The following is a 27,121-nucleotide window of genomic DNA, read 5'->3' as shown; positions in this document are numbered from 1 at the left end:
CGTGCTGGGAAGCACTGTCTTCCGGACATGACATGCCTGTTGCACTCACGAACCCAGAGGGTCGGTGGCTGCCTGCTTTGCGAGACCCAGCCAGTTACCATTACATGGGCTGAGTGTGGTACTGTGTGCCTTTAATCCCAGTGTTTAGGAGGGGCAGGTAGATCTCTATGAGCTTAACAGTTTATAAGTGAGCATATACCATGTGTGTCTTTCTGCTTCTGGCATACCTCACTGAGGATGATCTTTTCTAGTTCCCCCCATTTGCTTGCAAATTTCATGATTTCCTAGTTTTTAATTGCTGAGTAGTATTTCATTGTGTAAATGTACCACAATTTTTGTATCAATTCCTCAGTTGAGGGGCATCTGGGTTCTTTCCAGGTTCTGGCTATTACGAATAAAGCTGCTACAAACATGGTTGAGCAAATGTGCTTATTGTGTACTTGAATATCTTTTGGATATATGCCTAGGAGTGGTATAGCTGGATCTTGAGGAAGTGTTATTTCTAATTATGTCCTTAAGAAAGTACATAAAAATTTATGTGCATTCACATTTAATTTAAAATTACCAAAAAATAAAAAATAAAGGCAAAACTTTTTGGTTGTCATTGATACCACAGATTCTAATATTGCACACCCAAAGTAAATTCTCAACAAATTTTAATGTATAATTATGATTGAGTGATGAAGGTTGAATAAGGAATGTAATGTTGCTTGTACCTTTTTTATTTTTTGTCAAACTTAAAACATGTTAATAATTTTTTTTAATGGTAGAAATAGAAAAAAGAGTTCTATGTTTCAGAAAGAACTAATTAAATGTGCTGAGAATGCATTGGTGGGATTGTGTTAGTACTTGGAAGTGCAAATGTGCAATAGGAAGAGCGCTGTACTATGGTACACTGGAAAATATTTAAATCAAGCTGACAACTTGCAAAACAACCTCACTAATTAAACAACATTGGAAAATGGACACTTTATATAGTTAATGCTAATAATCCTCTAAGGTAGATTGTGTGTTTAGGATACAGTTGAAACCCCTGAGTATCCTAATGCTAGTTTTCTGTTTGTTTAACTGTCATTTACCTTTGCTAGAAGTTGCAACCATCTGGTCTTGTATTACCAGTTGTATTATTAACAGAAAAAAAGTACTCCTGTATGGGGGGAGGAATCATCAGAGGAAAGGGCTTGTTTATTGTAAGTTGCTGATACACTAAATCCTGTGTCATTTAGATAGAAGAAGTGCCTAATAATGTCACTCACTACACTCTACCTAAGCAAGGGACTTGCCTTTTTGCAAACTCTGGTGATAAAAGCCGTACTACACATCCATTTCTCAGCAACAGCTCCAGGTAATCAACCTAATGCCTTAATTGCAGCTGCTGTGGAGGAGTATATTTACTCTTTTGCTAAAGTGAAATTCACGGCGGAGATGATGTGGCTCTTTCGTCCTATAGTTAACACAGTTCAGATGATAAATATCACTAATAGTTAACTTGTCTGAAGTGTTTCACTTAGATCTTAACAGTAAAGAATCATCTTTTAGGCCTCACATTTCAGGGTTTCTGGTGGCTTTCAACTTAGTGTGCTAACAATGTTTTAGAATTTTGTTTTATAGTCTTTTATACTTATTTCCATATGTATATGAGTGTTCTGTCTTCCTGTACATCTGCACAACAGAAGAGGGCATCAGATCCCATTATAGATGGTTGTGAGCCAACATGAGGCTTCGGGAATTAAACTCAGGACCTCTGGAAGAGTGCAGTGCTCTTAACCTCTGAGCCATCTCACCAGCCCTATAGTCCTATTCTTATATGTCTGAAAATACACTAATGAAGATCAGCATTTGTATTTGAAGAGTAGAAAACTGTTCTGAAGTTAGTGCATATTGATCAGTAGGGGTATTTCAGTGATTCGTAGTTAGTAGGTAGTAATATTATTGGTGAAAACCTAGAGAGGCCTAATCCAGTATAGTAATATGTGTATTTCAGTGTCTAAGTTAACTGATGCTTTTTTTTACTTTAATGTTACATAAATGTATTTGAGAAAAAAAAAAAAAAAGAAAGACTGAAATTGTACACTGCTGTTCAGGAGAAGTTCTAGACCCCACTCCAAACTCTGCTGTGATTAAATAAAAATGTTCCACCTGTCAGATGGCCTCCTAATGTCTACTGGGAAAAAATAATTGTTGTTACCAAGGCAGAACAGGCTTAAATTTCTTGGAAAAAAAACAAGTAATGGTGTTCTTGCCCTGCCTCCTTAGAAAAATCAAATTTCGACAGGTTACATGTAGTTTCTGTGACCCACTTAATCTTATCCCATAAAAGTATTTTCACTATACTAAACTATTTTTACCTAAAATAATAATGGCTAGGGGGAATAACATAAAAATAAATATGCATATTTTAAAGTGGTTACGCATAGTAAATAGGGAAGAGAATAATTGGCATTACATGTTATTGTACTGGTGACCTAGGTGAGGGCTTTTCTCCTATTCCTTTAGAGATTCTACAAAAAAAACAACTCTTCACTTTGTGTGAACAGTAGTGCTTGTATCTCTACCAAACAAGCACATGAAGCTAAGAGGGCAAGGCAGCCAAGCAGTATAAAAGAAAATATAGCTATTGATGATTAATTTAGACACAGAAGGTGGAACCGATATTTCTCATCTGCTTCCTCTATATTTTCTGTATGAACCTCTAAAAGCAGCCTGTGCTGTCTGAAGCAATTTGAAATATGACCTGATTTTCCTTTTTAAGTATCTCTGAGGCCATATACTGAAAAGGACTTTTGTCCCTAAACTGGTGCCAGCCCTAATGAGGCTGCCTCAGGAGCATCCAGGTCATTGAACTTAGAAAAAAGGGCAGAGGGTGGAATAGGAGAGATGACTCTTATTATTTTTTCTTTCATTAATATTTTTAGATTTATTTATTTATTATATAGTGTTCTGCCTGCATGTACACCTGTACACTGGAAGAGGGCACCAGATTTCATTATACATGGTGGTGATCCAATACGTGGTTGCTGGGAACTGAACTCAGGACCTCTCGAAGAGTAGACAGTGCTCTTAACCTCTGAGCTATTTCTCTAGCCTGAGATAAGACTTTTAAAACAGCCTTCATGATACCTAGAGTTAAGACTGTAGGATTATACTTTTGGTAACTGCCAAAAGGAAGCTCCTGGGGGTGGGACATTGTGATAGTGAGGACAATGAAAAGACAAACCCACTTCCTTGTATTTCTCAAACAGAAGAATAACACAGAGACTGAGCTTATAAAAGATCATTCTGAAATTAATGTAGACTATCAAAAGATAGTTTGGGATTGGGAGTCCCTGGAGGTGGGGAACCTGGTTAAATAAACTGCATGTGAAGTCTAACTGAGGTAGGAACATGGAGAAGGAAAGAAGTAACTATTAGAGAGACTGAAAAAATACCAAGATAAGATTGGACAGGGGAAGAAAGGGAAACCAAAGGGCTTAAAATAACATCTAAGTTGTTAGCTTTAGCAAAGGGTCAAATGGCCCTGTGAGGGAAGAGGTTCACTTCAGAATTAGAGAGAAGATATATTTTTGCACAAATTTAAGAGTTTACTAAAACTCCAAAGATAATGAACAAAATTCAAGCCAGAGGATGGAGAGAAGTCTGTGAAATGCTGGCTTTGGCCATGGCATGGCTGCTGCACTTAACTCACAGCAGTGGTGGTTATCATCCTACGACCAATGCAAATTCAAGCCACCCAAACTCCTGGCATAGATAGGGTAGATGAGCTTCAGATCCCATGCCGCACTGAGGAGTTTTTGACATTTGATAGCTGCTGGGAGGAGGATAATTCTTTTGTGAAGGTGTGGCCACTTGCAGTATTTTCTGTCCCAGTGGATGCCCCAGATACATGCGATCTGGATAAACATATTGGACTTAGTGAGCTACTCCCACCCTGAAGTTGGGAAAGAGGTGTGTTTGTGTGGGGTGGGGGCTGGGGAAAAAGAGGAAAATGATGGGAGTGAATATGATCATATTTCATTGTCTACATTAAATATTATCAAGAAAAAAGCAAAATTATAATAACTTAATAATCTTCAGATACATTGTATTTTATATTAATTGCTGATATCCAGTTTATTTTCATGATTTATTTTATTTTACAGTATTTTATTGCTCTCCGTCCTGTAACATCAGCGTTCATTTTTAAAGACTGCCATCTATTCTGTTTCATACATTACCATAAAAAAGGTCTCCTGACATTCATATATTGACAGTAACCAACAGCTGTCTAATTGGACTTAAGGGCCCACTCAACAGGAGCGGGATCATGCCTAGAACTAGAAACCTAGCCTGAGCCTATTGAGGTTATGGATCTTAGGTGACCATTCCTAGCTACACTCTGTAAGTTATCCTTATGCACACAGAGAAGTGTAGCTACCACTCTTTATTGAAGAAGCTTCTCTTTACAGCAAATGGAGACATTACAGCAAAACATATACAATAGAGAAATCAAGGGATCATAGGAAGCCAAGTCCCACCAGATGCAGCTACAGCACAACTCCTTTTCCCTGAGGCTCAGGGAACATCGAAGAAGAGGAGGTAGAAACAGTATAGGAGGCAGAAGACCAGGAACTCTGCTATGAGGTTATGTCTCATGGAAATGGTTACAAAAAAGAAACCTAGACAGAGACAATGTCAATAAACTTGCTAACATGGAAGGGGGAAACACTCATAGCAAGTTTCTAAAATAACTACAGGCAACTACTGACTTCTGAGGGAGAGTTAGCTCAAGGATGACACCCTGGTTGATTACCCAGTACAGAGTGGTCAGCCCTAAAATCACATACACAGATATCAAAAATGCAGGAAGCTGTATTTACATATTGTGCATCTGTATATGTTTAACAAAAATAAAGAGGCCATCAATTCAAAAGGGATTAGGAGGGACCTGGGAGGGGGGTGGGTGAGGAAAGGGAAATGGTATATTAATTAAAAATATGCATGTAAAATTTTAAAATAGCACCAGAGCTAGTTGTGGAGGCATGCACCTGTAATGGGCACGTGCCAGCAATTGGGAAGCTGAGGTGGACATTATCAGTTTGAGCTAGCAAGGGCTGCTGTAACAGAACTCTGACACAACAACAAATGTCATCTAGTCCCATAATTTGCAATTTTGTATTCACAAAGCTTTCATTGTAAATGATTTGAAAGATTTGATAAATAAACACAAGTAGGAGTGTCTATCAAAAAGAAGCATGCAAAATGATTTGTAAACAATGCATAAGTAAAGTCCGTACAACCGACCTACATACTGACTTTTAATCATTTCCACTTTTAAGAGAATGGGTTTTCTTTTCTTACAGGTAGCCTTTGCTTTCATTTCAGTATAAATTTGTTTCTTACCTAAATCCTCTCATGTAACAGTTATGCTTATTCAGGAAACAATAGCAGCCTAAAAAGAATGACAAAATTCATCTACAACAATAAATTCATGCTACAATGAGCTTGGGCTTTGGAAAGAATAAGGTGAAGTGACAAGAATAGTTGTAGAAATGGCTCAGCAGTTGAGAGCACTGGCTGCTCTTTCAGAAGACCTGAGTTCAGTTTAGTTCACAATCATCTGTAAGTCCAGTTCCAGAATAGCTAGTACCTCCTCTTCTGACCTCTGCAGTTCCAGGATAGCCAGCACCCCCTCTTCTGACCTCTGCAGGTCCAGGATAGCCAGCACCCCCTCTTCTGACCTCTGCAGGTACACCAGGCACACATGCAGTGCATATAAACACATACAGGCAATGCAGGAGTCTAAACATACACACTCTCTCTCAGAATACACCTATATACAGCCTGGTATATACACAGTTAATTCCAGGCCAGCTAGGACTAGCGAGATGCTGTCTCACACCCCATACTCTCAATAAGCACCTACACTGAGAAGCCCATTTGCATGTATATTTTCTATAGTGTGCATCTGTCTTGTCAACTTTTTTCCGAAAAGGAAAAAAAAAAATCTCAGTATTTAGTACTTATTGCTGTGTTCTCCTAACTGTAACGTGCCCGGTACTGCATTAAGTATTGTTTTGTTTTGTTTACTTTTTATTTTTTGAGACAGTACCTTACTATAGTTCAGGGTGGCCTGAAACTCATTTTGGGACCTGAGCTAGCTTAGAACCTGTGCTCCCCCGACCCCATTCTCCCATGTGCCAAGAGGTAGGTGCCACCCTGCCCAGCTGGAAAAGCATTATTAATAATCATTTTGGTTTTGTATATAAGGCCTTAATATGGCTGAATGTTCGATGTGTAAGTCATAAATTAAGCAGCAGAATATACTTTAGTTACATGAAGGTGTAGATATTTGAAGACAGTAACATAAAAATTATATGGCTAATATTGTTAAAATTAAATGATGAGTGCATTCATTATGTGGAGTTTTTTTTTTTTTTCAGGCAATGAATTAAACATGTTTCTTTAGATTCAAAACAGATATTTAAAAATATCTGCTTTAAATGGAATGCTTTTGCAACTGAAGTGCCCTTGCTGTTTCACTCTCATTTCCTTTTGCTAAAAAGAAACAAAACGAAGGATGGTCTTTTCTAGATCCCACCATTTGCCTACACATTTCATTATTTCCTTCTTTTTAATTGCTGAGTGGTAATCCATTGTGTAAATGTACAACAATTTCTGTATCCATAACTCAGTTGAAGGACATCTGGGTTGTTTCCAGGTTCTGGCTATTATGAATAAAGCTGCTACAAACATGGTTGAGCAAATGTCCTTGTTGTGTACTTGAGCATCTTTTGGATATATGCCTAGGAGTGGTATAGATGGATCTTGAGGAAGCAGTATTCCTAATTGTCTGAGAAAGCGCCAGATTGATCTCCGAAGTGGCTGTACAAGTTTGCATTCCCACCAGCAATGGAGGAGGGTTCCCCTTTTTCCACAACCTCTCCAGCACGTGCTGTCACTTGAGTTTTTGATCTTAGCCATTCTGATGGGTGTAAGGTAAAATTTCAGGGTTGTTTTGATCATCCTGAGTAAGGTGTTCCAGCTGCAGAAAGACACATGTAGTATAAGTGGATACCAGACATATAATATAGAACAAACATACTAAAATTGGTACACCTAAGAAGAAGCTAAGCAAGAAAGAGGACCCTGGGTAAGATGATCAATCCTCACTCAGAAAGACAAACGGGATGGACACTGGAAGAAGGAGAAAACAGAGAATAGGACAGGAGCCTACCGCAGAGGGCTTCTGAAAGACTCTACCCAACAGTGTATCAAAGCAGATGCTGAGGCTCATAATCAAACTTTGGGCAGAGTGCAGGGAATCTTATGAAAGAAGAGGGAGATAGTAAGAGCTGGAGAGGACAGGAGCTCCACAAGGAGAGCAACAGTACCAAAAAATCTGGGCCTAAGGGTCTTTTCTGAGACTCATACTCCAACCAAGGACCATTCATGGAGATAACCTAGAATCCCTGCTCAGATGTAGCCCATGGCAGTTGAGTGTCCAAGTGGGTTCCATGGTAATGGGAACAGGGACTTTCTCTGACATGAACTGATTGGCCTGCTCTTTGATCACCCCCCCCCAAGGGGGGAGCAGCCTTACCAGGCCACAGAGGAAGACCAAAACAGCCAGTCCTGATGAGACCTGATAGGCTAGGGTCAGATGGAAGAGGAGGAGGACCTTCCCTATCAGTGGACTTGGCGAGGGGCTTAGGAAGAGATGATGGAGGGAGGATGGGATTGGGAGGGAATGAGGGGCTACACCTGGGATACAAAGTGAATAAACTGTAATTGATATAAAAAATAAAAATTTAATTAAAAAAGAAACAAAACGGCCTAATATGAATGCTTTCAGAAAGTGTATGTTTCCTTTATGTTAGAGGGAGAAAAAAAATGTGCAAAACAAAATTCCTAAAGGATCACTCGTCTTCATGCCTTCACGTTTTAATGCAGTTACTAGAAAAACATTGTGTGTAAGCTGTAGATAGAGTCAGTGAATGCACACCTATACTTTGCTTGTGGAGTGTAAGAGCTGTAGTAAATAAGGGGTTAGCTTAAAAAACAACCATTTCTTAGGATGTTCTGTTTTGGAACATCTAGAAAATCAATATCTTACCTTTTACTCAAATTTTTTTATTTGCTTAAATAAATTAGTGGTTACAGTTTAGTATATGTGTTATTTGATACTTTAAGCTGTCATAAGATTTCACTTGAATCAAGGTTCCACCTGTGGCTTCCCACCTGTGGCTTCCCTCCCAAAGCTGCCTATGATAAATGAACACAGCGGACTACGGGGCAATTACAATTGTTGCTTTTACTAAAAAAGAGGCACTTAACCAGACCTCAGAATATAGCCACAAACTGCAGGCTTGATCCTTTTCCCAGCCCTGAGATTAGCTTTTATCATGGCTCAGGAAGTAAGCATAGCATATTTACAACAGTCTCAAAAGAAAAGATTTCTGACTTGGAAAACGTTGATTACAGGAAACAACACAAATAAATGGATTTCAGAATTTGTGAAACATTGTTTATTAGAATATTTTTCTAGGCCTAGTTATAAGGCAGTCATGGCTTTCAAAAAACATATTTCCTTCTGCCATCCTTCCCTGTTCACAGTTAGTATAGGATAGTTGTAAACTCTTTCTCTTGTTCAATGTAACTGTAATTTCTATTTGCACTTTTGAAAGCAGCAGAGGTTTACGGTACAGGTTGGAGGGTAGCCTGCTCTTAGTGTAGTGCCAGAGACCAAAAGCTTTTTTTTTAAAGTCTGTTAAGCAGTCCCTGCCTCGCATTATTACAGACAGCATTCCCTTTTGAACTGTGTCAGACTCTGGGGCTCAGGGCTTACCAGAGTCTGTAACTCCAGCTTCAGTGCATCTGAAGCACACTTTGGTCTTCATGATCACCCATATGCATGTGCACATTCTAACATGCAGATGAAACATACATGCACATACATTTAAAAATCATTAAAAGTATCAGGCTCTTGGAAACAACCCAGATATCCTTCAACGGAGGAATGGATACAGAAATTGTGGTATATACTTACACAGTGGAATACTACTCAACAATTAAAAACACGGAAATCATGAAATTTTCAGTCAAATGGTGGGAATTAGAAAAGATGATCCTGAGCGAGGTATCCCAGAAGCAGAAAGACACACATGGTATATACTTACTCATAAGTGGACATTCAACATGTAATATAGAATAAACATATGAAAATCTGTATACCTAAAGAAGCTAAGCAAGGAGGAGGACTCTGGGTAAGATGATCAGTCCTCACTCAGACAAACGGGATGGGCATTGGAAGAAGGAGAAAACAGGAAACAGGACAGGAGCCTACCACAGAGGGCCTCTAAAAGACTCTACCCAGCAGTGTATCAAAGCAGATGCCGAGGCTCATAATCAAACTTTGGACAGAGTGCAGGCAATCTTATGAAAAAAGGGGGAGATAGTGAGACCTGGAGAGGACAGGAGCTCCGCAAGGAGAGCAACAGAACCCAAAAATCTGGGCACATAGGGACTTGTCTGATACTGCAACCAAGGACCATTCATGGAGATAACCTAGAATCCCTCCCTGCTCAGATGTAGCCCATGGCAGCTCATTCTCCAAGTGGGTACCCTAGTAAGGGGTACAGGGACTGTCACTGACATGAACTCAGTGGCTGGCTCTTTGATTACCTCCCTGTGAGGGGGAACAGCCTCCCCAGGCCACAGAGGAAGACCAAAGCAGCCAGTCCTGATGAGACCTGATAAGCTAGGGTCAGATGGAAGGGGAGGAGGACCTCCCCTATCAGTGTACTTGGAGAGGGGCTGGGGAGATGATGGAGGGGGGGATAGCATTGGGAGGGAATGAAGGAAGGGCTACAGGTGGGATTCAAAAGAATAAACTGTAATTAATATAAAAGATTAAAATGTAATTTAAAAAAAGTATCAGGCAGCTGGGCACCTTTGATCCCAGTGCCAAGGACGGAACATCAAACAGATCTCTTATGATTCCAGCATCAGCCTGTTCTACAGTAGTAAATTTTAGTCCAGCCAAGCCTACATAGTGAGACCCTGTCTTAACAAAACCAAACCAAAATCAAAACATTAACAAAGTCAAGGTGGTCATGGGGTGGATGGTGCATACCTATAATTCCAGCAATTTGGAGGTTGAAGGAGGGAAATTTTGAGTTCAAGGACAGCCTAGGATACATAGTAATATTCTATCAGGAAAAAAAAAGTACAAGTGTTACCAAAAAGGTAAAGCGGTTTAAGATACACATGTATGTGTATATGTATGTATGTATATATGTATGTACGTATATATAAATATGTTTGTTTGTGTGTGTGTGTATATATATATATATTTGTTTTCTAGGTAATGTATAAGAATAAGGACTTTATTGTTTTATACATACAGTGCTGAAAGTTACGTTTTCATTGATGATTGTAGAAATTTTTCCATTAGTTCTTTATTAATGTACTTTGTATTTTAATCATGTTACATATTTTTATGAAAATGAATGTCATATATCTAGCTTTTGCTTACTGACCAGCATTTATACTACTGGCAATTTTGAGATGACAAGAACAGAGTAAACATATTTGCCCTTATCTTTTTGATTGATTGTTTTGCTTTTGAGACAGAATCTCTTGTAGCATAGGATGGCCTCAGACTCTGTACCCAAGGATGACCTTGAACTTATGATCTCCTTGCCTGTACCTGCTGAGTGCTGTATTCAAAGCAATCTCCATCAAAATTCCAATGCCACTTCTTTATGCAAATAGAAAAAGTAATCTTGTAATTCATATAGAACCACAAAGTCCTCAATAGTTAAACCTGAGCAAAAAGAACAGTGCTGGAAATTATTACACCACCAATTTCAAGTTACATTGCAGAACCATATTAACAAACTCAGAATGATACTGATTCAAAGACAGACATGTAAATCAGTGAGATAGAAATACCAATCTGTACTCCTAAAGCCACCTGATTTTAATTATTTTACTAACGTGCCAAAAAGATTCATTTCAAAACATGGTGTTTAGAGAACTTGGTAAGGATCCTTTCCCAGTCTGTAGGCTGTCATTTTGTTCTGACGATAGTGTTCTTTGCTTTACAGAAGCTTTTCAGTTTCATGAGGTCCCATTTATTGATTGTTGATCTTAGAGCCTGTGCTGCTGGTGTTCTGTTCAGGAAGTTGTCTCTGATGCCAATGAGTTCTAGGCTCTTTCCCACCTTTTTCTTCTAACAGATTTAGTGTGTCTGGTTTTTTTTTGTTGAGGTCTTTAATTCACTTGGACTTTAGTTTTGTGCAGGGTGATGAATATGGTTCTATTTGCATTTTTCTACATGTAGACATCCAGGTAGACCAGCACCATTTGTTGAAGATGTTTGTCTTTTTTACATTGTAAGGTTTTGGTTTCTTTGTCAAAAATCAAGTATCCATAGGTGTGTGGGTTTATTTCTGGGTCTTCTATTTGATTCCACAATTCTGTTTCTATGCCAGTAACATGCAGTTTTTATTACTATTGATCTGTATAGTACAACTTGAGATTAGGGATGAAGATACCTCCAGTCGAGCTGTTGTTGTACAGGATCGTTTTGGCAATTCTGCGTTTTTTGTTTTTCCATATGAAATTGAGAATTGTTCTTTCAAGGTCTGTAAAGAATTGTGTTGGTATTTTGATGGGAATTGCATTGGATCCAAAGGTTGCTTTTGGCAGAATGACCATTTCACTGTTAATCCTACCTATCCATGAGCATGAGAGATCTTTCCATCTTCTGATATCTTCTTCTACTTCTATCTTTGGAGACTTGAAGGTTTTTTTGAACAGGTTAGAGTCACACCAAGGTACTTTGTTATTAATGGCTATTGTGAAAGATGTTGTTTCCCTAATTTCAGAAAGGCAAACGGGATGGACATCCAAAGAGGGAGAAAACAAGGAACAAGACAGGAGCCTACCATAGAGGGCCTCTGAAAGACTACCCAGAAGTGTATCAAAGCAGATGCTGAGGCTCATAACCAAACTTTGGGCAGAGTACGGGGAATCTCATGAAAGAACGGGAAAATTGTAAAACCTAGAGGGGACAGGAGCTCCACAAGGAGAGCAACAGAACCCAAAAATCTGGGCACATGGGGTCTTGTCTGAGACTGGTACTGCAACCAAGGACCATTCATGGTAATAACCTAGAACCCCTGTATGGATATAATCCCATGGAAGTTCAGTGTCCAAGTTGGTACCCTAGTAAGGGGAACAGGGACTATCTCAGACATGAATTCAGTGGCTGGCTCTTTGATTATCTACCCCTGAGGGGGGCACAGCCTTGCCAGACCACAGAGGAAGACAACGCAGCCAACCTGATGAGACCTGATAGGCTATGGCCAGATGGAAGGGGAGGAGGACCTCCTCTATCAGTGGACTTGGAGAAGGGCATGGGCAGAGATGAGGGAGGGAAGGTGAAATTGGGAAGGAATGAGGGAGGAGGCTACAGCTGGGATACAAAGTGAATAAACATAATTAATATAAAAAATATTAAGAAAACTGGGTAGCCACTGGCAAAAGAACAAAGCTAGATTACCCCATCACCTTGTACAAAAATCAGTCCAAAATGATTAAAGTTCTTATGTAAGACCTAAAATTTGGAAAGTATTAGAGAATAAGCCTCTCCATCTGTCAAGAGGTGCATGTATAAGAGTGTGGTGTACATCCGTAATAGTTATAGTCAGGTACAGAGAAGAATGAGTTTGTTATTTGCTGGGAAATGAGTGCAAGTGGAAATGACCATACTAAGTGAGAGAAGTCTGACACAGGAAGACAAACATTGAATTTTTTCTCTTATTTGTAGTCCTAGAATTAAAGAATTTATACATACAAAACTCTGTATGTGCTTTCATGTGATACACATATATGTGCATAAACATATGTTTGACATGAAAGTAAAAGGGAGAAGAGTAATGTGTAGGGGAGGGATAACAGGAGTAGGGAGGAAGGATGGATATGTAAAAATATAATTGTACATATTCTGCAAACATAAGTGTATCAAGGGAAAATTCATACTTAAGAAAAGAATTTCCTGTTACAAGAGATTCTCTTGGATTAAAAGAGAACATAGGCAGTAGGTTGTCTGTGTTATATGAAGCACCAAGTCTAAGAGAAATAGACTATTCCTTTACTATAAGTAGATACATGTGCAGTGGCATATGTGAGAGTCACCACGAGGAACTAATACATCACATACACAAACCGACTTTTTTTTTAAATAACACCAGAAATTTTTTAACAAGGTGTTCTAAAGATCACATGAAATAAAATAGGCAGTTTTTTTTTTTTTTTCTTATTCCTCTTTTATGCTACCTCTTGTGAGCTCAGGTCACATCCTTCCAAAGGCTCCTGGAGATATGTTCTGAGTTTTCTTTTTCTTTTTGAATTAATTTTTCTCTAGTCTTTTGTATATGAGTGTTTTTCCTGCATGTATGTCTATGTACTGTGTGCATGTCTGATACACAAGGAGGCCAGGCGAAGGCATTGGATCTCCCGGGTCTGGAGTTACAGATGGCTATAAGCAGCTGCACAGGTGCTAGGAATCAAAGCTGGGTTCTCTGCCAGAGCAGCCAGTGCTCTTAACCTCTGAGCAACATCTCCAGCCTTCTGGATTTCTTTTAAAAGATTGTTTTTGTAATTGTGAAGTTTATTACCCCATATACTTCATTTTCTTTGTCTGTTTCCAAAGAACCATACCATAACTATGACAAAAGTAGGTCATTCTGCTTGAATAGAATATTGAGTTCCAAGTACTTACCTCCAGCAAATACTTTAGGCCACACTTTGGTTGAGGTGCAATCCAAATTTGAACTCATGTTTATAAAGTAAAGGAAAATAAGAAGCAGCATAAGCTAAAAGGTAAATATTTGATGTATAAATCTATAATCATGTGTAACATAAGAAATATAGGATGTGAGGGATCATGTCTCACTCATATGATAAAGACGGGTCTATAGTATATTACGTAAGAATCAGTTGGAGATAGGAAAGTTGGGATCATGAGGACCACTTCAGGCAAAACAGGTGCAACACATTGCTGACCTGAATGGAATACAGTAAGAAAACAAATGTAGAGAATAATCTTCTGCCAGTTAAACCAAAACCATGTAGTGGGAAGCACCAGTAAGACAATAAAGTAGCATTAATGATAGCAAAGTAGCTTTTGTAGGTATGTTTTTGTTTTGTTTTTTTGAGATGGGTTACTGGGGAATGAGTGAAGGATCTCATATATGCTACGTAGACAGTACTCTGCCAATAAGCTATATTCCTAGCCCTTACATTGTCTTTTAAATACATGGAAAGAGATTTGGCTGTACTCAAATTTGCAGAGGAAAGATAGCTCATTGAATAAATGCATTAACCTAATGACCTAAGCTCAAGTCTTGTAATCCCCAAGGTAAAAAGAAAAGCATTTATTCTTTCATGTTGTCCTGCAACCTCCATAGGCACAACTTGGCCTGTGTGTGCACACACACACAAGTAAAATTCAGTTTTTAAAACTAAGTCAAAAACAAATAAAGATACAGAAGTACTATTTCTTAACATTGGATTGGCAAACATTCAATGATGATGGCAATATAAAAATAACACAAAAAATTAAAATCATAGCATTAATATCTACTTGCTTAGTTTTTCATAAAAACGGTAAGAAGAGATACACAAAACAGGCTGGGGAGGTAGCTCAGTTCATAGAGTGCTTGCCTACAATGCAGTAGGGCCTGAGTTCAATCCCCAGGACCACATAAAATCAGACATGATGCCTGTAATCTCAGAACTTAAGGTGGAAATGGGAAATTTGGGAGTTCAACGCCAGGCTACATGAGACCCTGTCTCAAAAAGACATGAAAGTTGGATGTTGTTATAATCCAGTAACCCCCACAAAGGCTCGCATTATATGTAGTGACAAGTGTTCTAAACACTCAGCATTTGGCATGGGCAGGCAAATGCCATAGCAAGGTTGATTGTAAATGCCATCGCTCCTTAGCTAGGTGGAGATCTCTCAAGGCTGTTAGCATAGGACCCTATTTGTAAAACACCTTGTTCTTGCTCCTAACTGCTGTCCCATACTCAGTCATCCATAGCACCTATTTTCTAGGACCAAGAAGCAAACACATTTTTAAAAACCAGAAATCTAAACACAAGCACTCTTTATCTTGCATCTTCTCCAAAAGTAAATCCTCAGAGTGTGGAGGGGACACGAGGCTCTCCCGCACGCAGTGCTCACCGTGCCTGCCTTCAGATACACTTGCTTTCTTACACTGTGCTTCCTGGCAGTCAGGTTCCGATATAGGTTGTAATAGAGGTCATCAGCTCTAGGACCTGAAACTAGTTCCTCTAATCAAGATATCCCAGAAATATAACCTTATGAGAATTAATTTAAAATTTAAATGTTCATAATATACAAAAAGGTATAAAACTAAAATTATACTATCTTATTAAGCCCTACTAAAAATAATGAAATCTTCCCAATAGATTGTTTTGGTCTGGTCAATAAATCAACTTTTCTTACATAGCAAAAAAATGGTAAAATAAAACAAAAAAAGGCAGTGTACAGATTGCTGTGAGAAAGCACCTTCTAAGTTTATATTGAATGGATATTAGTGGGTGAATATTAGTGTCTCATTGGAGGACTGCATTTTTGGAGAGTATCGCCTTCTAAAAAACTTTTTACCAGTTAATACACAGGACTTATCTTTTCATCTACTAGAAGGTCACTGTCATTAATTTGCAACTGATGGTTTTATAATAGGTCCTTCTGGTTCTTGATGGTCATTATCAACATATAAGGCAATGACGATATAGCCTGTACAAAGGCAAGACAAGGGTCTTAATTAGAACTCTGACAAGCCCACTGCAATAAAATGATGAGATTATTTGTAATTGATGTCACAATCCATTACCACTTAGCTCATCATGAGCATTCTAATAGGTCTGGCCTTGGAACTGGCCCCAGGATGTTGCTGACTGGCTGCCCTGCTTATACTGTTATTGCAACAGGAGGGCACATTTTCAGTCAGCAGCCTAATGACCTCTTTTGAAGTCTATTAAATTAATGGCACTGCCATAGTTTTGATTTCTTACAAACTAAGTTCGAGGTTTCTACAAATTAATGTTTGGGACCTGTATATTAAAGAGATCTTTTTAAAATGTGGAAGCCTTTGATATTTACTAAGAAATGAATGTAAAAGTAGAAGATTTTTACAACCTGTATAAGGAAGACTTTAGGATATATGCTCTATCTCCAAGTAAAGTTTTTCTTTCACATAGATTCTGTGTAGCCCAGGCTAGCTTCAAGTTCATGATCCCGTTGCTTCAGTCTCCTGAGTTGGGATTCGAGGTATGCACCACAGTTCAGAGTTTAAGGGACATATTTTTAGTGATAGTCCCCTGTTGAGGTTTTTGTTTGTTTGTTTGTTTCTAAAGGGCCTGCTTTTCTTTACTAATTCCAGGTGCCAACAGGTCATGTTTGGTTAGAAGGTGATAATTTACGTAACTCTACAGATTCCAGGTACTATGGACCTATACCATATGGACTAATAAGAGGACGGATCTTCTTTAAGGTATGGTTTAATGCCTAAAACACCAGATTTATTTTCTGAGTTAGGGGTAGGTCTCTCAAATTGAACTTTGAAATCCATGGCCTGCCAGGTTGACTTAACCATTTCAGTGACTGTATTTAATGAACATTTTACCTTTACTTAAGAGCTACAGACAAAACATTATCCCCTCCCCTTCCTTCTCCTAAGGGAAATAACTGAGACTTTTTTGATAACAAAATTTAAACTAAAGTAGTAGCCTGGGGAAACATCAAGTTTACAGAAAACAAATCCTGTCATGTGGCTTTTATAGCCATGGTCATATACACTAGCATTTCAGCAAGCACTCTCCAACAGCAGCCCGACTCAGTCTACTTGGAAAAATACAGCAAGCCATAGGCAGGGACAAGGCAGCAGTGAATGTACAGGCCTTAGATGACATTGTCATCTTCATTGGTTCTTCCATTATTGATTGATATAATTTTATTTTCAGACAAGGTCATACTCTGTAGTCCAGGTTTCCACCTTCCTGTCGGTCTCACAAATGCTAGTATCAGAGATGTGGATTACAGGTGCTTGCTTTCCATTTATCACAGGGTATAAGAAGAAAAACTCATGAATACCTAGGGTAATTGGATAATGATCAGGATTCTTTATACTTAAACAGATGCCAATATTCAAGCACTTAAAGTCTCAAGTACCATAGATTGATAGCGTAACATTTTAGGTTGGTAAAAGGAAACTGGCAAGTCTTAACAAATTTATATTGATAGACTAAACAAATAGAGTTTTGGGTATCCAGACTAAATAAACAATTTTATTTTCAGAATAACTGATGAAGAGAATGCACTGCATTATCTAACACAGAGAACAGGAAAGGGGAACATCATGATGATAAAAAAAATTTGCATTAATTGTCTTCAATTGTATTTTCATTTTACAGATTTGGCCTTTCAGTGATTTTGGATTTCTGCGTGACAGCCCAAATGCCCACAGATTTTCTGATGATTAGCAAGCATTTGCTTTTTTATTTGATTATTGTCTCCTATTCAAATGAATTTATTACTGCAATTGAAACCATGAACTTAACAATAAACTATTTGCTATTCAGTTTTATTTATGTGTTTAATTAGATGTAAGAGTAAATATCACACTCTGCAATTAACTAAAAGTATTTGGATAAAAATTAACCCAAAACAAGTTTTCCTTCTAAATTTTATGATACAAAATATCTTGGGGAAGAAATCCAGATGACTACCTCACATTTGAATTATGTAGTTCCTGTACAATGAAAGCAATCTGGTCTCAAGTGTACCTCATCCGTCAGCCCTTTACAAGAGTCTCAGACTAAGCACCCAAGTCTATGCTCTTGTGACAACACCAAGAGTTGGACCTAAAAGAAGCATTTGAGCAGCAGTCTGTGAGGCTTCCCTTGTGTTTATGAAATGAATTCTGATCTACACTCTACACAGAATGTTAATACAAAGGGAAGTCATGTAGGATATAGTCATCACTCATTAGAAAAGGCCCTCACCGCACCAGTAATGAAGTAAAGGCTCCTTGTTCTTTGGAGGTAAGAAATAAAATTCAGCTTTGAAGTTCAGGTTTTGTTTTTTAATTCAGTATTTTTAAAGTTATTTTCCTAAATTATATCTGAAGTTAAGATAGCTGCTGACAAACTTTAGACATATAGAGCCAGGACAAGAGTCACATTTTCTAAAACTTGGTGCTTTTTATCAGCTTGGAAATAAATTCATAGAGATCCATATTCAGCCTTGTTTAGGAAAGAACTGGGCTCACAATTTATGGACAATAACTCTAATCTAAATTTGAATACCTGAGAAATTAAAGTAGGTATACAACATGCATATATGTTCAGCAACTAAAACCATCATGTATTAGATCATCAACTTCATAGTTTGGGTTAGCAAGATCATTCAGCAGGTACAAGCAGGTACTATAAGCCTGAGAAATCGAATTTGACCCCTGGGACCCACACGGGGGAAGAAGAGAAGAATCAGCTCCTTGCAGACTCACAGATTGTCCTCTACCCTTCTTACACACACACACACACACACACACACACACACACATACGCACGCACGCACGCGTTAATGAGTAAAACAAACAAAACTCTTAGTAATTATAAAGAATGCTCTTAACTGATTTTTTAAAAGAAATTTGTATTTTAAAAAAATACGTATTTACCACAGAGAAAGCAAAAGTTGTCAGATAAAAAATGAAAAAATATAATTATAATCCTTTTTGTGATATCCTGTAATTATACATTTCAGGTACATATAAACAACTGAATTAATTTGTTACTCTGAAGTGGTCTTTGCTTGAAGATCTGATCTTATCTTTGCAAATTATACAGCTAACCACAAGAAAGCATCTGTGCCCATGCTGACTGCAGGTAAAGGATCCCAGGAGCGCAGTCAGCTCTCATGAAGGAGTTCCACCATCAGTGAGCACGTATTACAGGAAATGAGGCTCACTTCTTCTGCTTCATCCTTGTAGACAGTGTACTTTCCCCCACATCGACAGCTCAGAGAAAAAGACTCATCATCTACAAAGGAAACAAAGTAATTCCTCAAATGTTTACAGTCACCTACTTTGTTAAAACCATTCAAAATACAGAACATGTTCCAGAGAAACTGTACAACGAAACAAAGAAATGAGTTTAAAGGAGAGCTGGAAAAATTCTCATGCATTGGAACAGTGCTGCTAAAACTTATTACCCACTGCAGAGCCACTGTCTGGAGTGGTGATGGACTGGGGTGCTGACTCTGTTCTGTATTCATGGATAGGGCTGCAGCAAAGGACGCTCAGAGTAAGCTAGGAAATTTACTTGGAATTTTGTTTTCTTAAGAACCCTGAAAATTCTATAGTCTTCTCAGCATTACATTTAAGATGTTACAGTGAGGATAAGGGAAAATGGAATTTACTCGTGTTTCTCCTAGGGAAACACGAGTTAACAGTTAACTGTTTCCCTCAAGTTCCATGTTACAGGACTCAATTACATCAAATGTTCGCTTTTTTCTTTTCTTGTGAATTATATATCTGTTAGCTTTGTATTTAAAATGGTAAGTACTATAGGAAAATCACATACAAATAGTACATTTGATGATGGGGTTTTTAAATTTTACTTTGTATTTTTAAAATAATTGCATTTATGTGGGGCGCGTGCATGTACATGTGTGTGCTCTTACACAAATGGCGCAGCATGGGTGTGGAGGTCAGTTCTCCCCTTCCACCATATCTGGGAATTCGGCTCAAATTGTCAGGCTTGGCTACAAATGCCTTTATTCCTTCAGCCATTTTGCTTAGGTTTTATTTGTAAAGCCCTAATTATGCTGTGTAGCCTAGAATGGCTCTGAACTCTAGTTATCCTCAGTCAGCCTCTGGGTGCCAGGACTGCAGGCATGTCCCAGCATACCTGTTAGTAATGGTGGGAATGGGAAGTTTAGATGCTCCTGTCCTTTGAATGAAAGCCTCTGATCCCACTGCTGTTCTGCTTTACTATCTCTGGGAAGTACTGTATTATCAGAACTCACCAGGTCATAATGTTTTACTACACACATAACTTACACAGACAAATGGCATGTCAGTGGGCACAGGATCCTCAAGTAGCTCCAGCTGACTTTCAAACTCGGCTACATTTAGAGCTCACTCTGTGCAAGACGGAGGACGAGAGAGGCTGAAATGAGCTTCAGCTTGTGCTTGCTCTGTATAAAATGCAGTCTTTGAAAAATGGGCTGTTAGGCCAACTATATGTGCTGCTTTATCAAAAAGAAAAACATAACTTGGTTCTTGCTTTTTATTCTTTATCACAATGTGGGTTTTCTCCACAAACAAACAAACAAAATCTCATTTTGAATTTAGAAATGCAAAAATCTCCCCTGTTTAAGTCAACATATATATAACTAATGAAAACATGTTTTTAAAGTGAATAGTTAATTACCTAAAAATTGAAAGTTGATTTTCTTTTCATTCATTATTGTTATTATTGTGTGTGTGTGCGCACATGTGCCGTGTCATGTTTGTAGAGGCCAGAAGATAAAGTGTACGTGTTAGTTAGTTCTCCCCTTCTACCATGTAGGTCCCTGGGATCCATCTGCCAAGCCCTCTTTTCCCTCCTCCTGTTTTGCTTCTTTCTTTCCTTTTATTGTCCTTCCTTCCTTCCATCATCCTTCCTTCCTTCTTTCTTTTTTTTTTTTTTCTTGGACAGAAGCTTTACAGCCTGCAAGTGTTGGATTAAGGACTGAAATTAGAAGCTACCAAGCCTTACCCGGTGACCCAAGCCTTTAACCCCATCACTTGGGAGGCAGGGGCAGAGGATCTAGGTGAGGCCAGCCTGGTGTATATAGTGAGCTCCAGGACAACCAGAGCTACATACATGTGACTCTTTCTCAAAAAGTAAAGACGCTACTATGCCTGGCTTTGCCATTTTACTTTTTTCTTTTCTGTTTCTTTTTCCTCTCCCTCGCTTTTCCTTTTCTTTCCCTTTCCTTCTTTCCTCCCTTCCTTCTTTTTGAGGTATGTTTTTGTTCCATTTTATTACATACAATGGCCACTAGGTTTCTTAAGGTAAGGACCCACCACACACACACCCTTTAAAACTGCCTCAGTGAATGCTGAGAAACAATCTGAGGTGACATAAGCCACAGGTGATGCAGAGGGCACCAGGGTTCACCCTGGAGTTTGGCCATGAGTTTTCATCTTCATATCTGGTTAAAATTTCTTCTCTTCACTGAGGCCTTAAAGCAGTATTTTCATATAAGCCATTTTAGATGCAGTGTATGAAAATCAACAAAATGACCAAGGCTATTGTCTGGAGAAAGCTTAGTCTTCCGTGTCCCAGTGTTATCAGGAACGTGTTTTCGGCATAAGGAAATGCACTGCTGGACCACGTCTCTCTTGTGTGTCTATGTCTCTTTTTCTGGACCTTCACTACCCAAGCTCATTGTGAAAATGACCCTGAAAGAATCCAAACAATATAACCTACCCACTTGACAGACCTTTTATTAACTTTATAGGCTAAGACTGTTTTTCTTTTTTCCTTTTGTTTTTTAAATTTTTATTTATTCTTCTAAGACTATGTTTTCTAATCACAAAAAAATTAGTTTAAAAGCTATATTAGTTTTTAAAGCTCCTGTCAGAATCCAGACTTGACATAGATAATTGCTCATTTTTCTCCGGAGGACAAGGATGATTTCTATCTTTACAACTTAATTTAAATGAGCATCAAAGATGGTCTATATTTTAATCCTACCCTTTCTCCTTTTAGCAGCAATGAGGATTAAACCAAGGGCCTCATGCAGTGAGGCAAGCGCTGTACCCATGAGTTTCAGTCCCGGCCTGAGGTGTGTAATATTATGTATGCTTCTTATTGATTCATTGGCTGTAGCTGTGGTTCTGCTCTCTTTTACTACGAAGATTATTTTAGAAGAGATTAGGGAAATAGCTCAGTGGATAAAGTGCTTACTACAAAACATGAGAACTTGACATTTGAACTGCAGCACCCACATGAAGGCCAGTTGTGGCACACACCTATTACTATAGCCCTAGTACTAATGAGTCAGCAGAGAGTGGAAACAGATAGACTCCGGGACTTATTGGCCATCTAGACTAGCCAATCTGAGATTTGGACTCAGTGAAAAGGACTCTCAAAGAATAATGTGGAAAAGCAATTGAAAGAACACCCTGTCATCAAGCTGTGGCCAAGTACACCCACCCCACCACTGCGCGCGCGCACACATGCACACTGATCCAGGTCAAAAACATACCTCTGATAACCACTGTAATTTCATCTTCTGTACTTAACTTATACTATGTTGGAATTAACCACCAATTCACATTTTACATTTAAAATAAAATTTTAGACTGGGCCTGGTTGGACATGCCTATAATTTCAGTACTTGGAGAGTAAAAGATTGGGAATGTTCAAGGTTTCTCCCTCTCTGTCTTGACAGTCTGCAGCTAGTGTGGTTTACGTGAGACACTCCCTTAATAAAATAATAAATAGATGCATACATAGATAGATAGAATCTTAAAACTACAATATCAAAATGCTCAAATATAAATAAAAATGTTACAAAAATCAGCTTATAATATTTTCATGCTGTTAGACACCATTAACAAGCAAAGTATTAACAACTACATCAAGAACTAATTTGCAGGCTGGAGAGATGGCTGCTCTTCCAGAGGATCTGGGTTCAATTCCAAGTGCCCACATGGCAGCTCATACCTGTCTATAACCAGAGTTCCAGGGCTTCTGACACACACAGACATATACGCAGGCAAAATCCCAATGAACATAAAATAAAATGTAAAATTAATCACTTTCCCCTGGAGGGGCTACCTTGCTAGACCACAGGGGGGGAAAGGATGTGTTCAGTCTGGTGAGACTTGATATGCTGGGGTGGGTGGGTAGGGCACTCCCCTTCAATGAGTATTAGAAAAGGGGGAGATAAAAGCAAGAAGAGAGGGTGCGACCAGAAGCAGAGGAGGGAAGGGGCCATGACCAGAATGTAAAGTGAATACTTAAAAATAATGTACTTAATGAGCAACTAAGCATTTAATGATTAACAAGGAGTCAAAGTAAATTTAAACATTTTTTAAATTTGTTTCTAGGTGTATGGGTGTTGTGCCTGCATGAATGCTTGCTCACATGTACCACATGTGTGCAGTGCCTGTGGTAGTCAGAAGAGGGTTGTGGATCCTCTGGAACTAGAGTACAGACAGTTGTGAGCTGCCACATGGGTGCTGGGAATTGAATGCATGTCTTCTGCCAAAGCAGCCAGTGCTCTTAACCACTGAACCATCTGAATGGAAGCCAAGAGTATATATACTCCAGTCCCCAAGGTATACTTTTTAAAAATATATTTAATTGGACAAATCTCGAATGAATGTCACATTCTAATTTGTCTCTCCACAAGCTGGCAATAAAGAGCAGTCCCTTCTTTTACTGCAAATACTCCAGAAGACCCGCAGGATTCTGATTTTTCATTGTAAATATGAGCTTCTACACCAGAATTTTATTTGGAATGGTTATACAGAGTAGATCTATAGGCAAAACCTGGTTCCTCTTCTAAGTCAATAATGCATGTTATTCACTACCTTAGAGCACTAGTAAAGAATCTGTCGTTATAAATGAAGCTTGATTCCAAGAAGGGTGGCTGTGTCTATCATAGTGCCCTACTCATTAGTGAGCTTCTATAGGTCTTTTCAAGGATTGTATCTTAAACACCTTAACTCACTAGTGAGCTTCTATAAGCCCTTTCAGGGATCATACCTTAAACTGAAAAATAAATCTATAGAGTTAAGAGTACATAAAAAAATAGGAAATGGTAATTTTATTTTCCAAAAAAAAAGTACTGAAGCTCATGGCTTCCATCTAGAAAGTTGTGTTTCCTTAATTTAATGATGTGTAACCACAACAATTGCAAAGAACAGAAGAATGTGAAAATTACATTGGTTACTACAGTTTTACTACTCCAGTAAAAGAACATGAAAGAAGACATGACTTTTCCTAAGGACAATCAAAAAGTGAGAGCAGCATTAGGGAAGTGCCAGAACCACATAGCAGTGTGGTGGGTTGGGTGCAGCCCCCAGCATCAGCAGGTGGAGGCAGGAGGATCAGAAGTTCAGGTCATTTTCAGTTAACCTAGGTATTTTCAGATGATATGATATCAGGCTACACATGAGACCTTGGCTCAAACAAAGCTAAACAGTGAAAGTGAGGGTAAAGAAAACAGCAATCTCTTAAAGCAGAAGGTCAGGACACTGAAAAGACCTATCAGTTTCTGAGTCCATATGAAGCAAAAAGAAATTCTGACAGCAGTTTCATTGTCAGCCTCAAGAATATTATCATTTTTTTATTTTTCTTTTACCATACTACACATAAAATGCAATAATCAATGGTAAAAAAAAAAAAAGAAAAAGAAAAACTCTATATACTTAATTGGAATAAAAAATGAGAAATGAGTCATATAATCTTCAATAAGCAAAGCTGATTAAAGTAGGCCAAACAAAAATGTATGTGGAAAGGTAAAACTTATTAAAACTTCCATATATCATTATTTTTTCATACACACACACACACACACACACACACACACACACACTCCTAACATTTCTCCTTAGTGTGGATATGACAAAATAAAATCCAACCTTCATTCCAGGACATGTCTTCAAGGCGCACCCGTGTGTCCACTGGCCCTATAGTTCTTAGCTCATCTTCTGTAAAATACAAAGCAAGATAATTTTAATAATGAAGAATGCTGGTAATGCATCTCCGGGGTGGCCGTTCAGACCACAGAACAAAACTGCAGGCCATGTAGCTTCTGACATCAGCACAGAGGCAGGGAGGGCACATATCATGCCTACCCAGATAAAGAGGAAACTCTATATGAAGAACAAGAGCAAGCCCGAAGAACAGCCCTCCGGAGAAACAAAACTGGCCAACACTTTGATCTTGATCTTCTCAAGCCTCCAGAATCATGAGAAATAAATTCTGGTTAGGTACATGGCCTGCAGTTTTGTTATGGCAGCTCAAGCAGACTAATGGGTATTCTTTAAATCATATGAGATCAGGCCAGAGGTGCTGTAAAGAGCAAAGCTACAAAAACATAGGGGACTCTTGGTCATCTGGTTGCGAGAGAATAGTAAGAATCTAAAGGGAGGGGGACTTCACTACTCTGGTAATCCAACATCAGGGCTGTGTGCTATTGCATCTTTTGCTGTTCCCTGGCCAAAATGTTCTCTATAGATAGAGGGTCTAAGGGAGCCGTGAATCTATCTAAATGTAGTGAGTATGGTCTGGGTAGAAATAGCATGAAGTCTCACTTAAAACATGTAGAATTTGAGCAAAGCTAGCAACTACAGGTGGGGAACCTTAGACTCTGTTTTCAAAGGCATTGTGTAATTTCTGTATGTGTGTATTGTTCTTTTAGAAGTTAACGCGTAAGAAGAAGAGAAAAAGGAACACATTACTGTAATTCAGCAACCTCCCCCAACTTCAATGGAAATTTCTTTAGCTGTCTCACTAGTCTCCTGTTCCCTTGCTAAGAATGCGTCCCTTTGTTCTGTTGTGTGCATGCCTGCAACTTAATTATATTTAATAACCACCTGCTCAGAATTTATTGGTGAGTTACACAATTTAAAAATAAACGAAAAGATTATACAATATTTTGAACCTAACATACTGTTCTATTAAAGTATGGCAAATATTATACTACATCATATTTACTGAGTATCAACAGTCTCTTAAACTGTCCCTAAAATCCAGACACAGACTTTGTCTTGTGGTCCAGACAGCTCTTCCAACTATCTATGACCACTGAACAGCTTATACATAATTTATAGTATGCTAAGTAGTTCCTAAACAAAACAACTTATTTTTCACATTCTATACAAAGTATACTTGCCTAGCTGTCTGGCTTTCTCTCTCTCACTCTCAAAAGACCAGGTTTTACTTTACAGTCCAGGCTACAACTGAACGAACTGTGTGTAGATCATGCTGGTCTTGAATTCATGGCAGTCTTTCTGCAGCCACCATGCCTGACTTGTCCCCCCACCCCCACCCATTTTTTTTTGTTTGTTTGTTTTTTGTTTTGTTTGTTTTGTTTTGTTTTTTCCTTTCCTTTGAGATATGGTCTCTACACAGCCCTGGCTGTCCGGGAACTCACTATGTAAACCAGACTGGCCTGAAACCACCTACCTCTCCCTCTGGAGTACTGGGATTAGAGGTGTGTGCTGACACACCTGGCTTTTTCCATTTTGTAATATTAATTTTAATTTTTAAATATCAATCTGAAAGTCTAAGGAACAGAAAAAAATTCTGTTTTAGTCTCTTATTCAGAAGGGTTAACTTGTTAGAAATTAATATCTGAGGGATGGGGATAGTTCACAGCGAAAAGACCAAGTTGGAGAATAACTAAGTATCATCAATTTGCAACTAAGCTCCTAGGGAATCTGCTATTTCTCTATACTTTGTACACAACTGAAGCAAAGCAGATTGGGGGTATCCGCTTTCTCAGCCTGACCGAGCGTGGCTATCCAGAATAGACTAAATGTATTAAAATGATAAACAATTATAAATACCATTGTATTTGAAAATAAATAATAAATGAGAAATATCTTTCAAATGTAACTGCCAAGCAAGTCAGCTTCCTACTGTTCTGCTTTTACTGGGAAGCAACCATTATTCTGATCTAGTTACTATTTTGTGTACCACTCCATTAATCCTCCCACATTTCATTACTTTCTCTTCCTCTTTATCCCTATGCACAGGGCCTTTAGAGTATCACCTATTCTTGGTTAAAAGATTAGCGTAGCCCATCTCATGGTGAAAGGGAACTATTAGTAGTTCTTTGTCAGAGATCAGAGTTAAAAGGAATATAGTGGAGTTCTGTGGCTATGGAAACATGGAGATATTGATTATTCAATACTGTGTGCACAAAAATCCATGAGTCTGGTTCTAAACATAAGGCTCTGACATAAATAGGAATTTGCAACATGCCAGGAAGCCTTCCCTATGCTGTTGAGGGCCAAGAAGTGCTTTCTAGAAG

The 27,121-nt window shown here is 38.5% G+C and overlaps 2 protein-coding genes across 5 annotated transcripts in view; one reads left to right on the top strand and one right to left on the bottom strand.

The window, feature by feature from the left end:
- The window catches only part of Immp1l (inner mitochondrial membrane peptidase subunit 1), a 62,142-nt gene extending 44,479 nt beyond the window's left edge, over window positions 1-17,663 (top strand). For all 3 annotated transcript variants that reach the window (XM_060371750.1, XM_060371751.1, XM_060371749.1), the window contains 2 exons: window positions 16,461-16,571; window positions 17,491-17,663. In XM_060371750.1, coding sequence (XP_060227733.1) covers window positions 16,461-16,571; window positions 17,491-17,559 — 180 coding nt within the window. In that variant the 3' untranslated portion in view covers window positions 17,560-17,663. The remainder of the gene's footprint in view (window positions 1-16,460; window positions 16,572-17,490) is intronic.
- Dnajc24 (DnaJ heat shock protein family (Hsp40) member C24) overlaps window positions 4,406-27,121 on the bottom strand; it is a 60,658-nt gene continuing 37,942 nt past the window's right edge. For both annotated transcript variants that reach the window (XM_021656857.2, XM_021656859.2), the window contains exons 4-6: window positions 24,723-24,791; window positions 13,769-19,116; window positions 4,406-7,021 (exon numbers count right to left, since the gene is read on the bottom strand). In XM_021656857.2, coding sequence (XP_021512532.1) covers window positions 18,986-19,116; window positions 24,723-24,791 — 200 coding nt within the window. In that variant the 3' untranslated portion in view covers window positions 4,406-7,021; window positions 13,769-18,985. The remainder of the gene's footprint in view (window positions 7,022-13,768; window positions 19,117-24,722; window positions 24,792-27,121) is intronic.

The sequence above is a fragment of the Meriones unguiculatus genome, chromosome 18, assembly GCF_030254825.1.
Source record: "Meriones unguiculatus strain TT.TT164.6M chromosome 18, Bangor_MerUng_6.1, whole genome shotgun sequence".
In the NCBI taxonomy this organism is placed as follows: domain Eukaryota; kingdom Metazoa; phylum Chordata; class Mammalia; order Rodentia; family Muridae; genus Meriones; species Meriones unguiculatus.
Note: the sequence above shows the minus strand (reverse complement) of the source record. Positions and strands in the feature narration are given on the sequence as shown.